This window comes from Aquarana catesbeiana, linkage group LG05 (assembly GCF_042186555.1).
Source record: "Aquarana catesbeiana isolate 2022-GZ linkage group LG05, ASM4218655v1, whole genome shotgun sequence".
NCBI lineage: Eukaryota > Metazoa > Chordata > Amphibia > Anura > Ranidae > Aquarana > Aquarana catesbeiana.
The window spans coordinates 32772051-32785304 of NC_133328.1; the positions used below are offsets into that span (position 1 = coordinate 32772051).

Sequence of the window (13254 nt, forward strand, 5' to 3'; positions counted from 1 at the left end):
TGCCTGCGCACCGCTTCAGTGTGAAAGCCCTCGGGCTTTCACACTGAACAAACAGCGGAGGCTGTTTAGGGGCGGTTTGCAGGCGGTATTTTTAGCGCAATACCGCCTGCAAACCGCCCCAGTGTGAAAGGGGTCTAAACGGGGCAGTAGCCAATAGATTTCATCTCTTTATTTATTCCGAGCATGCGTGGCACTTTGTACGTCGGATTTGTGTACACACGATCGGAATTTCCGACAACGGATTTTGTTGTCGGAAAATTTTATAGCCTGCTCTCAAACTTTGTGTGTCGGAAATTCCGATGGAAAATGTGTGATGGAGCCTACACACGGTCGGAATTTCCGACAACAAGGTCCTATCACACATTTTCCATCGGAAAATCCGACCGTGTGTACGGGGCATAACATTACCCCTTTCTGTAACACTAACCCTCCCTGTAACCCCAACATGAACCTTCCTTTTAACTCTAACACTATCCCTATCTGTAATTCTAACACTACCCCTCCACATAACCCTATGAACCCCACACTTGTCCTCCCTGTAACCCTACCTGTAAACCTCATGCTACCCCTCCCCATAACCCTAACAGTAATCCTCCATTGAATCTTCATACTAGCTCACCCCATAAATTACAGGATATGTAAAGGTTTGTTTAAAAAAAATCTATCTAAGCTATCTTAGCTATCTCATACTTGCCTCCTCAGTTGGTTTTGCACAGAGTGGCCCCAATCCTCCTCTTCTGGGGTCCCTCAGCGGCGCTCCTGGCTACTCCTCGGGTGCCCCGTTTGAGGACCGCTCATGCCCACTCGTGCGGGCGCGCTCCTGTGTCCTGCTGTATCCATTGACACAAATTTGGCCCCGCCCCCTAGCGCCCACGTCATTGGATTTGGTTGACAGCAGCGGGAGCCAATGGCTGCGCTGCTTATCAATCTATCCAGTGAGGACCCGAGACAGCAGCTGGAGCTGGTGTGCTCCTCCCCATCGCTGGAAAGATCGGGTTCAGGTAGGTAAAAGGGGGGGGGGGGGCTGCTGCATCACAGGAGGTTTTTCACCTTAATGCCTAGAATGCATTACAGTGAAAGACTTTGAGGATTTACAACCCCTTTAAAGTAGAATTCCAGCTTACACCCTAATTAGCCTTAAAAATGCTCCCCCCTCCCCATTCCTAATGCCTATTCTTACAAACCTATGTAAGAAAGATGTGTATACTTATATGGCTGTGGTCCAGTCATGTGATTTGGCTACGGAGGGGAGGAGGAGGGAGTGCCAACAACGGATGGGCCATAGAAGCCTATGGGGGACTTCACCTTTCCAGGATTTACTAGCCATTGTTGGAGTGCTCTCTCCTCTCCCCTGCAGCCACCACTGGCTGATACGGGATCATGTGACAGGAGCGGGCTGAACATAGGCAAGTATATACGTCTTTATTAAACAAGGTGTTAGGAGGGAATTTTTTCTGTTTTTATATTGGAAAAACTACGAGATGAGTTTTGTTGATCTGCCTGTTGTCATTTTCATTGTATCATTTGCACTTCTCATAGTGTGTGTATGTATATAATATTATCTCTCTCTCTCTCTCTCTCTCTATGTATGTATGTATGTATGTATGTATGTATGTATGTATGTATGTATGTATGTATTTATTTATTTTACTATATTGCCAAAAAATATAGGGACGCCTGCCTTTACATGCACATGAACTTTAGTGGCATTCCAGTCTTAGTCTGTACGGTTCAATACTGTGTTGGCCCACCCTTTGCATAGACACACTCCTAAACCTTGTGGACAGCCTTCCCAGAAGAGTTGAAGCTGTTATAGCTGCAAAGGGTGGGCCAACTCAATATTGAACCCTACGGACTAAGACTGGGATGACATTAAAGTTCATGTGTGTATAAAGTCAGGCGTCCCAAAACTTTTGTGTGTGATGTATGTATGTATGTATGTATGTATGTATGTATGTATGTATGTTTGCATATATAATATTTTTTTCTATGTTTTGTTTGACTTCCATGTTAGGTGTTCCAATTGGGATCATTGGTGGATAATCTGTCAGTGGACCCGGTCACTGGTGATATTTGGTTAGGGGCCCATCCGAATGGACTTAAATTATTTAAGTACAGTGCAGAAGATCCACCAGGCTCAGAGGTGAGTGTGGAATGTTATAATAGGAGGGAACGTTATTCTTGAGGTCTAAAGAATTGGTTTGCTAAATGTACTGCTGATTTATGACAAGGTGGAGTAGTAAAAATGATTGTTTTCAGAGCGTCTGCTCTATTATCTAATGGTAACTGGGGTCAAACCAAGGATAGTTTTTGACCGCAGTGACAAGAAAATTCAAAGGAGCAGAATGGAATTATTTTTTTTCTCAAACAAACTAATTTTAAACAGTGTATGTAGTTTTTGTTTGGGAAAAGTTATTCATATTGTAATGCACATGTTCTAGACACAAAGGAAACCTGTTTTAATACATCTGGAATTCCATTCAACCAGCAGGTCTGTATGAAATGTTAAAGTGGACCGTCAGACCTCCTGTGTACTAGCATTGCCCTCTCCCAGGGCTGCCATTATAGCGCGTGCGCAGATGTTCTGCATGGCTTTTCCTGGCCTTTGGGTCGGGTCAGAGCCCTTCGGCACATCTGTGCACATGCAGGTGATTTCCCACGCATGCGCAAAGACGGTTATGTTTGGTGATTTCCCTAACCGCCATCTTTGCACATGCGCAGAAAGTCACCTATGTGAATGCAAACGGCCAGGGAAACCCAAGTGTGCGCAGATGTACCGCAGAGCTCGCTCAGAACCTGACACCTTGAGGCACATCTGCCTACATCCTGGGGCGGGGCGGTGGGGTGTGGGGGGGTAGGGGAACTGTAATTCTCGCCTAAGGTAAGAAATGAGGAAGTGCATCGCAAATGTCACGAAATTTAATAAATACAGTTGAACCTCAGATTACGAGCATAATCCGTTCCTGGAGTATGCTGTTAATCCAAAGTACTCGCATATCAAAGCGAGTTTTCCCATTGAAGTCAATGGAAGCGAAAATAATTTGTTCCGCATTGACTTCAATGGGATGCAATACCGCATGCGGCCAGAGGTGGGGGGGGGGGGCGCCAGAGAGCCTCGGAAACGGCTGGAAAGGCCCGAGGGACACGTCGACTGACCTCGGCAAACGTCGGAAAGGCTCGGAAACTGAGTATTTCCGTGTATTGCCGAACGGCAGCTCTGCTCCGGTGCCCCTCGCACGTCAAGCCAAATGCGGTACTGCAGGCCCTATTAGGTTGAGTTCTGCTCGTCTTGCGAGACAACACTCGCAAACCGAGTCAGAATTTTTTAAAAGAAGTTGCTCACAAATCAAAACGCTTTCTAAACAAGTTACTCTTAAACCGAGGTTCCACTGTATGTCCAGCTATAAGAGAAGAAAAGGCAAGCGGTGGGGCAACATGACTTGTGCATTAAGGCAAAGGTCCATTTCCAAGTTAGTTGACTCCATGAAGGAAAGATCAAAAGCTCTGACAGTTGATTTTTCTGAATTTCCTTAAAGCAGAACTTTACATATAACAATTTATTTAAAAAATGATGTTCTTTAGCAAGGAACATACATTCCACATTATTAATTATGCTACCAAAATCAGTGTGTGCTGTAAATTGCCTCCAGCGTTGCTTGTATTCTTGCTGGAGGCTGCCATTTTGCTGAAGCCCAGAGCCTCTGAACAGCAGTAAATCATAAAGCACAGCTAAACCCATCGATTTTTAACAGTTTTCATAAAACAGTTACACAATCTGATGGGCAGCGGTAATCTAATAGAACACAGGCATTCCAGGAATGTAAGGTAAGTGACGTTCCGACCCAAAAATACTTACTGCACATGCGCTATGCGTTCCAAGATGCATTTCACGGTGTAATGCATTCCAAACACTTCATGATCTGATGGGTAGTGGTAATCTGATAGAACACCAATGCGGACATCTTACTACACCCAGCTACGTCTGGAATTTCAGAGTCATTTTAGCAATAAAGTGAGCGTATACAAATATATACCGGTATATAGTATATTAATTGCTGTAATGCTGTTTTGATACATTTTTGAAAGAAGCTGGATGCCAGCAGTAGGAAGGTGGCGGGGGCCATGTTGCTACACCCTTCACTGGTTAGCGCCAAACCTTTTTAGCCTTTCAAATTTAACCACTTAAGGACCAGCCGCCGTCGTTGTACATCACTACTTTGACGTTAAGTATTGTTGTTATGGCAGCAGCTAGCTGCCATAACCCAGGTATTTTTAAAAATGGCCTGCGGTCCTCTTTCTGATAAAAGTGGTCTCAGTGGCGGATTCGCCGGTGGATCATTTTAATCGGTGGCGGGAGAGGGGCCCCCTCCGCCACGCTTCGGTCTTCTCTGCCACTTACCGGAGCTGATCGGTTTCTCTCCCCTCACTGCTGCGATGCTGAGTGAGGGAATGATGGCCCCCGCTCGGCTCCATAGCATTGGAGGGCGGAAGTGACGTCAAATGTCCCCTTTTAACCACTTGCCGCCCGCCCTATTACAGAATGACGGCGGCAAAGTGGTTTGATATTCCTGATCGGACGTCATATCACGTGATCAGGAATATCGAGCCGCTGCGCGCCCCCGGGGGCGGGCATCGCGGCGATCGTTGTTGCGGGGTGTCAGTCTGACACCCTGCAACACCGATCTAGGTTAAGAGTCTCCCACGGAGACTCTTTACCATGTGATCAGCCGTGTCCAATCACGGCTGATCACGATGTAAATAGAAAGAGCCGGTGATCGGCTTTTCCTCACTCGCGTCTGACAGAGGCGTGTAGAGGAGAGCCGATCGGCTGCTCTCCTGACAGGGGGGGTCTGTGCTGATTGTTTATCAGCACAGCCCCCCCCTCGGATCCTACCCAGGACCACCAGGGAAGCGATCCACACTGGACCACCAGGTATGCCCCTAGACCCCCAGGGAAATGCCACTCTGTGCCCAGGCAGCTGCCAGTCAGTGCCCACTTCAATGCCTACCACTGCCAGTGCCACCAAGGATGCCCATCAGTGCCGCGTATCAGTGCCCAGCAGTGCCACCTATTAGTGCCCAGCAGTGCCGCCTCAGTGCCACCCTAGCAGTGCCCAGCAGTGCCGCCTTTCATTGCTCATCAGTGTCGCCCATCAGTGCCAACCAGTGCCATCCAGTGCCACCCATCAGTGCCGCCTATCAATGCCCATCAGTGCTGCATATCAGTGGCACCCATCAGTGCCGCCTACCAGTGCCCATCAGTGCCGCATATCAGTGCCCATCGTCAGTCCCAGTCAGTGCCCGCTCATTGGTGCAACCTCATCAGTCCCGCCGTATCAGTGCCAGTCAGTGCCGCCTTATCAGTGCCCATCAGTGAAAGAGAAAACTTACTTATTTACAATTTTTTTTTTAACAGAAACAAAAGCAAAACTTTAATTTTTTTCAAAATTTTCGGTCTTTTTTTATTTGTTTAGCAAAAAATAAAAACCGCAGAGGTGATCAAATACCAACAAAAGAAAGCTCTATTTGTGGGAACAAAATGATAAAAATTTAGTTTGGGCACAGTGTAGCATAACCGCGTAATTGTCATTCAAACTGCGACAGCACTGAAAGCTGAAAATTGGTCTGGGCAGGAAGGTGTCTAAGTGCCCTGTATTGAAGTGGTTAAAGGGGAATTTTTTTTTTTTTTTTTTTAAATGACATTTCATTCTTCTTCCCTTAGAATAAGGGAAACATTTTTTTAAGTGCCACGTCCAAGCGAGCTCACGCGCAAAAGCGAACTCATACGTAAGTCGCGCCCGCATATGAAAACGGTGTTCAAACCACACCTGTGAGGTATTGCCGCGATCGTTAAAGTGAGAGCAATAATTCTAGCCCTAGACCTCCTCTGTAACTCTAAACCTGTAACTTGTAGACATTTTTAAACATCACCTATGGCAGGGTTCGACAAACCCCGGGCGCCAGGTCGCATTTGCGACTAGAATTAGCGACCTGGCGCCTGGGGCGGCACAGCTGGGGTATCCTGTGTTAGTTCGACACCCCCCCCTCCCGGCGCGATCGCGATGGGCCGCACCGGTAATTGAGGCCGCGGCTTTGCGGCCTACTGCAGTCCTATGGTTCCTTCTGCAATCGGGCGCCCTCTGGTGGTGGCCGTTGGTATAACACATCCACCAATGCTAATGGAGCTTTCCCTACCTGTTTTCACTGCCCGCTCATCTCCTTCCCTTTACTTAGAACCCCCAAACATTATATATATTTTTTATTCTAACACCCTAGAGAATAAAATGGCGGTCATTGCAATACTTTCTGTCACACCGTATTTGCGCAGCGGACTTACAAGCACACTTTTTTGGGAAAAAATACTTTTTTTAATTAAAAAATAAGAAAACAGTAAAGTTAGCCCAATTTCTTTTATATTGTGAAAGATAATGTTACGCCGAGTAAATTGATTCCCAACATGTCACGCTTCAAAATTTCATCCGCTCGTGGAATGGCGACAAACTTTTACACTTTAAAATCTCCATAGGCGACGTTTAAAAAATTCTACAGGTTGCATGTTTTGAGTTACAGAGGAGGTCTATGGCTAGAATTATTGCTCTCGCTTTAACGATCGTGGCGATACCTCACATGTGGTTTGAACACCGCTTTCATATGCGGGCGCTACTCACATATGCGTTCGCTTCTGCAAGTGAGCTCGGCGGGACGGGGCGCGTTTAAAAAAAATTATTTTTTTTTCTTATATATTTCTTTTTATTTTTTATTTTTACACTGTTTAAAAAAAAAAAAAATTGTCACTTTTATTTCTGTTACAAGGGATGGGGCACATTTAAAAAAAAAAAAAACTTCTTATTTATTTTAAGTTTTATTTTTTCACTGTTCTTTAAAAAAAAAAAAAAAAGTCACTTTTATTCCTATTACAAGGAATGTAAAAATCCCTTGTAATAGAAAAAAAGCATGACAGGACCTCTTAAAGAGGAGTTCCACCCAGGGGCTCCATTAAAAAAAAATAAATAAATAAAAGTCAGCAGCTACAAATACTGCGGCTGCTGACTTTTAATTGGACACTTACCTGTCCCTGGGTCCAGCGATGCGGGGGATCGAAGCCCCGCTCGTCCCCCCCCCCCTCCGCTCGTCGGCGCCGGCATTGCAACTGTGGGCGCCGGGCTGTGGCTTCACAGCCTGGCACCCACTGCGCATGCGCGAGCGGCGCCGCGCACCGTGATTGGGCGCTCAATCACCTGGGACCTGTAATAGGTCCCAGATGATTGACAGCCTGGCACCCACTGCGCATGCGCGAGCGGCGCCGCGCACCGTGATTGGGCGCTCAATCACCTGGGACCTGCAATAGGTCCCAGATGATTGACAGGAGGGAGGGAGCAGAGCCGAGCCCTTCCTGTGCCGAGGGGGAAGTGATGTCACCGGCCCAGCCAAAGGAACAGGCAGACTACGAGGGACCCCCTAGCAACAGGCATTTAGAGGTAAGTGGAAAAAAAAAATATCCAAATGTTTTTTTTTTTTTTTTTTTTTTTAATTTTTCAGGTATGTTTGTTTTTTTTGGGTGGAACCCCACTTTAAATATGAGATCTGGAGTCAAAAGACCTCAGATCTCATATTTACAGTAAAATGCATAAAAAAAAAAATAAAATAAAAAAATTGTCATTTGAAAAAAAAAAAATAATAGAGCTAAGAGCTATGGGTGGAAGTGACGATTTGACGTCGCTTCCGCCCTGCAATGACTTGGAGATGGGCGGGGGGGCCATCTTCCTCTCACTCGTCTCCATGTCAGGCCAGGGACAGATCCGGATCGCCTCCGCCGTTACCGACGGCCACGGTAAGCGGTGAAGGGCACCGGAGCGCGGCGGTAGGGGGGGCCCCTCTTCTGCCACCGATAAAAGTGATCTCGCTGCGAATCTGCTGCAGAGACCATTTTTATCTGAAAGAGAACCGCAGGCTCTTGAAGAAGATACCGGGGTTATGGTAGCTAGCTGCTACCATAACAACAGTATTTCTCTTCAAAGACAGGATGTATATAGTCGTCCTGCGGGAAGGAAGTGGTTATTTAAAATGAATTTATTTGTCATCTCCCTGCTTGGCCCCTTTCACACGGGCTGTCTGATCAGGTTCCCCTGTCAGTTTTTCAGGCGGACCTGATTGGATCCTTAGCGGGAATATGGTGGTCTTGTGTCCCTGCATGGCAGGAAATAAAAGCGGTCACATTCGTTCTAGTCGTCTCTGTGTAAATTTAAGATTGGTTAATTTTTATATTGAAAATAAAGCTGTCGGTCGTTTGCTCCTAACTTTTTTAGCTGGCTCCTAGATTCCAAGTAAATTTGTCAAGCCCTGACCTATGGAGATTTTTTTAAAGGTATGTCTCCATTCCACGAGTGGGCGCAATTTTGAAGCGTTGACATGTTGGGTATCAATTTACTGGGCGTAACATTATCTTTCACAGTATAAAAAAAAAAAAAATTGGGCTAACTTTACTGTTCTCTTATTTTTTAAGTCAAAGTTTATTTTTTCCAAAAGTGCACTTGTAAGACTGCTGTGCAAATACGGTGTGATATAAAGTATTGCAATGACCGCAATTTTATTCTCTAGGGTGTTTGAAAGAAATAGATATAATGTTTGGGAGTTCTAAAGTAAGTTTCTAGCAAAAAAAAAATATTTTTAACTTGTAAGCAACAAATCTCAAAAAGAGGCTCGGGGCTTAAGTGGTTAAACATACAAACCGCATCACAGATGTCAATATACTATATTTATTTATATACACTCCCTTTATTGCTAAAATTACTCTGAAATTCCAGATGTAGCTGGGTGTAGTAAGATGTCCGCATGGGTGTTCTATCACTGCACACTCTACAAATTGGGCAGTGCCTAAAAATGGAGAGCAACTGAGTATGTGCAGAGCGGGGCGAGACCGTGTATTGCTGGATTTTAAACAGTATAGACACTTTATTTTTAATGTTTTACAACACTATACCTGCAAAAGGGGCCGGCCTGAAGTCACCTACCAGGACTTAATTTCCTGACTAAAATTCCACTTTAAGAACGTATGACTGAAATGCTAATGGTGTGTGGCCATCTTTAGGATGTAGCATGGTATACGATACAAGCATATGCAATGCCTCTAGTATGTGCAATGTGTTGTAACCTTACGCTTGACTCGCCAATCACAAGTATTGCGTGGCTGCTTGCTCACATTTGTGCGCCCATTGACATCGTTCCATCTGTTTTTGTCATTTGTAGGTGATCCGTGTCCAGAACATTCATTCTGACAACCCAGTCGTGACCACCGTATACGCCAACGATGGCTCAGTGCTCCAGGCCTCGACCTGTGCCGCCGTCTGGGAGAAGAATCTACTGGTGGGCACAATATTCCACAAAGCTCTCCACTGCAAATTGGAGTAATCGCACCAAAACGCGTCAAAAGAACTGTGAAATGCACTTCTCTTTTTTTTTTTTTTTTTTTAACTGGGCAATCCCTGCAGGTGGCTATAGGAGTTCCGACTCTCTTGAGTAACCAAAGAAAGCCCAGCACCACCGCAAGCTGCATTAAGTTGAAAGTCGGTGTTCGTTTTGTTTAAAAAAAAAAAAAAAAAAAAGAGGCTCCTTTTTGAGTTCACCTGGAAATACTTCAGTGTGGGAAAATCCTTTCTGGGACAACAGCCAACTATTAACCACGCTGTGCAACATTTATGTGACCAAACTATATAGGGGCTTATTTACACATAAGGCAGCCCTTTTCGCCCCCCCTGAGAAGCGATTCACAGTGGATTGCTTTTTTTAGAGGGTGGTTGACAGACGACGTGTCACCTCTTCACCTCCTGTTTAACCCTTTTTCACGCCGACTGCCTCCAGTCCCTTTAAGATTTTGAAAATCGGGTCATGTGACTGCTGTGATTGGCTGTCGTGATCGGAAAGCTCCCAATCACAAGTATGCAATGGGAGCTCACAGATTTCCCACCAGCTACCATGTTGGGAGTGCACTTACAGCACGTTAAGTGGTTTACACAGGGCCACATATATGCGGCTGCTTTGCATAGGGGCCCACCCGCCGTGAGGCCCTATATATGCGTACGGCTGGCATGAAGAAGTTAAAGCCTCAAAAGCCCGCTCCACTGTGCCACAACCACAAAAGCCCGCTCCACTGTGCCACAACCACAAAAGCCCGCTCCACTGTGCCACAACCACAAAAGCCCGCACCACTGTGCCACAACCACAAAAGCCCGCTCCACTGTGCCACAACCACAAAAGCCCGCACCACTGTGCCACAACCACAAAAGCCCGCACCACTGTGCCACAACCACAAAAGCCCGCACCACTGTGCCACAACCACAAAAGCCCGCACCACTGTGCCACTGTGCCACAAAAGCCCGCACCACTGTGCCACAAAAGCCCGCACCACTGTGCCACAAAAGCCCGCACCACTGTGCCACAAAAGCCCGCACCACTGTGCCACACCCACAAAAGCCCGCACCACTGTGCCACAAAAGCCTGCACCACTGTGCCACAAAAGCCCGCACCACTGTGCCACACCCACAAAAGCCCGCACCAGTGTGCCACAACCACAAAAGCCCGCACCAGTGTGCCACAACCACAAAAGCCCGCACCAGTGTGCCACAACCACAAAAGCCTTCTCCACTGTGCCACAACCACAAAAGCCTTCTCCACTGTGCCACAACCACAAAAGCCTTCTCCACTGTGCCACAACCACAAAAGCCTTCTCCACTGTGCCACAACCACAATTGATATGAATGGGTTTGCCTGCACAGGGATGCACGGCACGCCTACTCTGTAGTACGCTGGTGAGAATGAGGCTTTATATACACACATTTACACAAACTAACTTGTTGCTGCAGTTCATTTCAGAGGGCCTTGTTTACATGTGCAGAGGCCTTCACCGCCCTTTTTGAAAAGCAATCTATGGAAGATCGCTTTTTGGAGGCGTTCAATAGACATCTAGGACGTGGTATGTTGCTGCATTCGCAGATCTCTGTGCAAGTTTGGCAATGCCGAGATGAATGAACTTCCGCGCATCGGTGGGAGTGACATCATCTCGGCGCAGCCAATGTTAATAGCTGGTGAGTTTGTACCTGGAAGCCGGCCACCCAAAAATGTCAGAGGCCAGCTGGGAGCTCAGGATGCCGCATTGCTGAAGTGAAGGTAAGTATAGCTCCAGTGTGGACCCTTTCACTTGAATGGGACCGCTACCAAATACTGCAGGTTGCATAATTTTCACTGCACCTCAACCGTGGTGATGTGGTCTAACTTGCCTGTTGGCCATGTTAACTTGCAGCTCAGCAATTGGAGGGTGGCAAAACCATTGCACAACCGCTCCCTTTTTTTTTTTTTTTTTTTTACCACCCCTGGGCCACCCGTGTATACAAGGTAGAATGCAGCTCTGTGTTATCTGTGTCCACTGAAAAATTGCTGCAGTGTGGACTAAGACTGTTTTTGGCTTCCTTGGGAGAGGGTTGCACCATCCTTTGACCTTGTAGGAGGAAGATGGAGGAGCTGGGGTGCAAGTTTATTCTCCAGAGACTGTGCAAATATCTGCTTTTGGCAGGGCTGGCCTCTGAATCATTGAATGATGTTGGTGTTATTTTTGTAAACTTGGTGATATTTTATATCTTGCGATTTTTTTTTTTTTTTTTTTTTGTTTCTATAAAATGTGAACTGAATTAAAGAGCCCTGTTGGTCGGCCTTGACTACAAATTGGCTGCTTCATTCATTCATTGAACTAATGATTGTTTTGTTATGTGCTGACAGATGACAATTTATTGAACTACACAGTAAATCAATAAGACGAAGATCAATATGCAAAAGGCCCCTTTGACACGGGGCGGACTGCGGCTGCGATCCGCTTGCTCATCAGGGGATCTCTCTGCTGATCCCCGCTGAGCAGGCGGATGACAGGTCCATGTCCGCTCCGCTCATGCAGAGCAGACACAGACCGCTCTCCTCTATGGGTGGCTGGATGTAAACTGACTGTCTGTCTGTCTGTCTGTTTACACCCGGCTGCCATCCAATCAGATACGTTGGAGGCAGTGGCGTTGCTAGGGGGTGGCTTTTGGGGCTATAGCCCCGAATCTGGGGCCCATAGCCCTGAGTCTCTGCAGGGGTCCCCAAGGGGCAGGGAGGCTCTCTGGGGACCCTGATGTAAGTGGGGGGCTCTATGGGGACCCTGATACAAGGAGGAGGCTCTCTGGGGACCCTGATTTAAGGGGGAGGCTCTCTAGGGACCCTAATGTAAGGGGCTCTCTGGGAACCCTGATGTAAGTGGGGGGGGGGGGCTCCGTGGGACCCTGATGTAAAGGGTGAGGCTCTCTGTGGACCATGATGTAAGGGGGGGCTCTCTGGGGACCCTGATGTAAGTGGGGGGCTCTCTGGGGATATACATACACACACGTATATTACTGTGTATGCCCACCCAAGCGTATGACTTTCTTTACTACGCTGCTATGGGCTCTAGCCCCAGATCTTTTGTAGACCTAGCTACGCCCCTGGTTGGAGGAAAGGATCCCCATCAGTCTCATTTTAGAGGATCGGATTGGATGTAGACGGGTGTAAATGGACACATGTCCGTTCACACCTGCCGCTCCATAGAGGAGAATGGAGGTTACAATTGGGTCCGCCTGAAAAACGGAACATCAGTGTGAAAGAGGCCAAAGGCAGGAGCCCCTAGCAGAATTCATGTTTTTATTTACCAATCCACAGCAGCATCTGATTGGTTGCTTCAGGGGGACAACACTCTTCTCTGTTTTTTTAAAATGCTTTACTAAATAAGCTTGAGAGTTGGCTGGACTTATGAAATGATTGTCTGAATCTCTTTAGGAATTTATTTATAAAAAATTGCTGTGCATACATCTCAAGGCCACCATCTGTGATGACCACTCTTGTCATGACCCAAAGGCCGCTGATAAGGCAGTACAGCCAGCCCTCCTGTACTGGGGCTGGGCCCCATCAGCTCAAAAGGGGGGCCCAGGCACCTACTGAGTGGAAGGGCCAGCTGTACTGTCGTATTGCAGACACTGATCCTCTTCTGCCCCCCCCCGCAGCGGTGCCAGCTTCTCCTCCTGCTCTTTCTCCCTCCGGCTGCACTGCAGGGGGATTGGTTCTAGTTGCGTGATCTATCCTTCCTAGCAACAGTGTTGAGGCGCACTGTACGTGATTGGCTCTTCACGGCACTGGTGTTGGGGGACCACCAACATGTGCATGACCAGTCCTTCTTGGCACTGTTGGATGGGACTGGTG

General features: G+C 47.1%; 1 protein-coding gene across 1 annotated transcript in view; it reads left to right on the plus strand.

The window, feature by feature from the left end:
- Positions 1-11715, plus strand: part of LOC141144161 (serum paraoxonase/arylesterase 2-like) — a 47396-nt gene extending 35681 nt beyond the window's left edge. Inside the window, exons 8-9 of the mRNA XM_073629577.1 lie at positions 2015-2143; positions 9247-11715. Of these exons, the coding sequence (XP_073485678.1) occupies positions 2015-2143; positions 9247-9408 (291 nt within the window). The 3' untranslated portion in view covers positions 9409-11715. The remainder of the gene's footprint in view (positions 1-2014; positions 2144-9246) is intronic.
- Positions 11716-13254: the final 1539 nt, after the last annotated feature.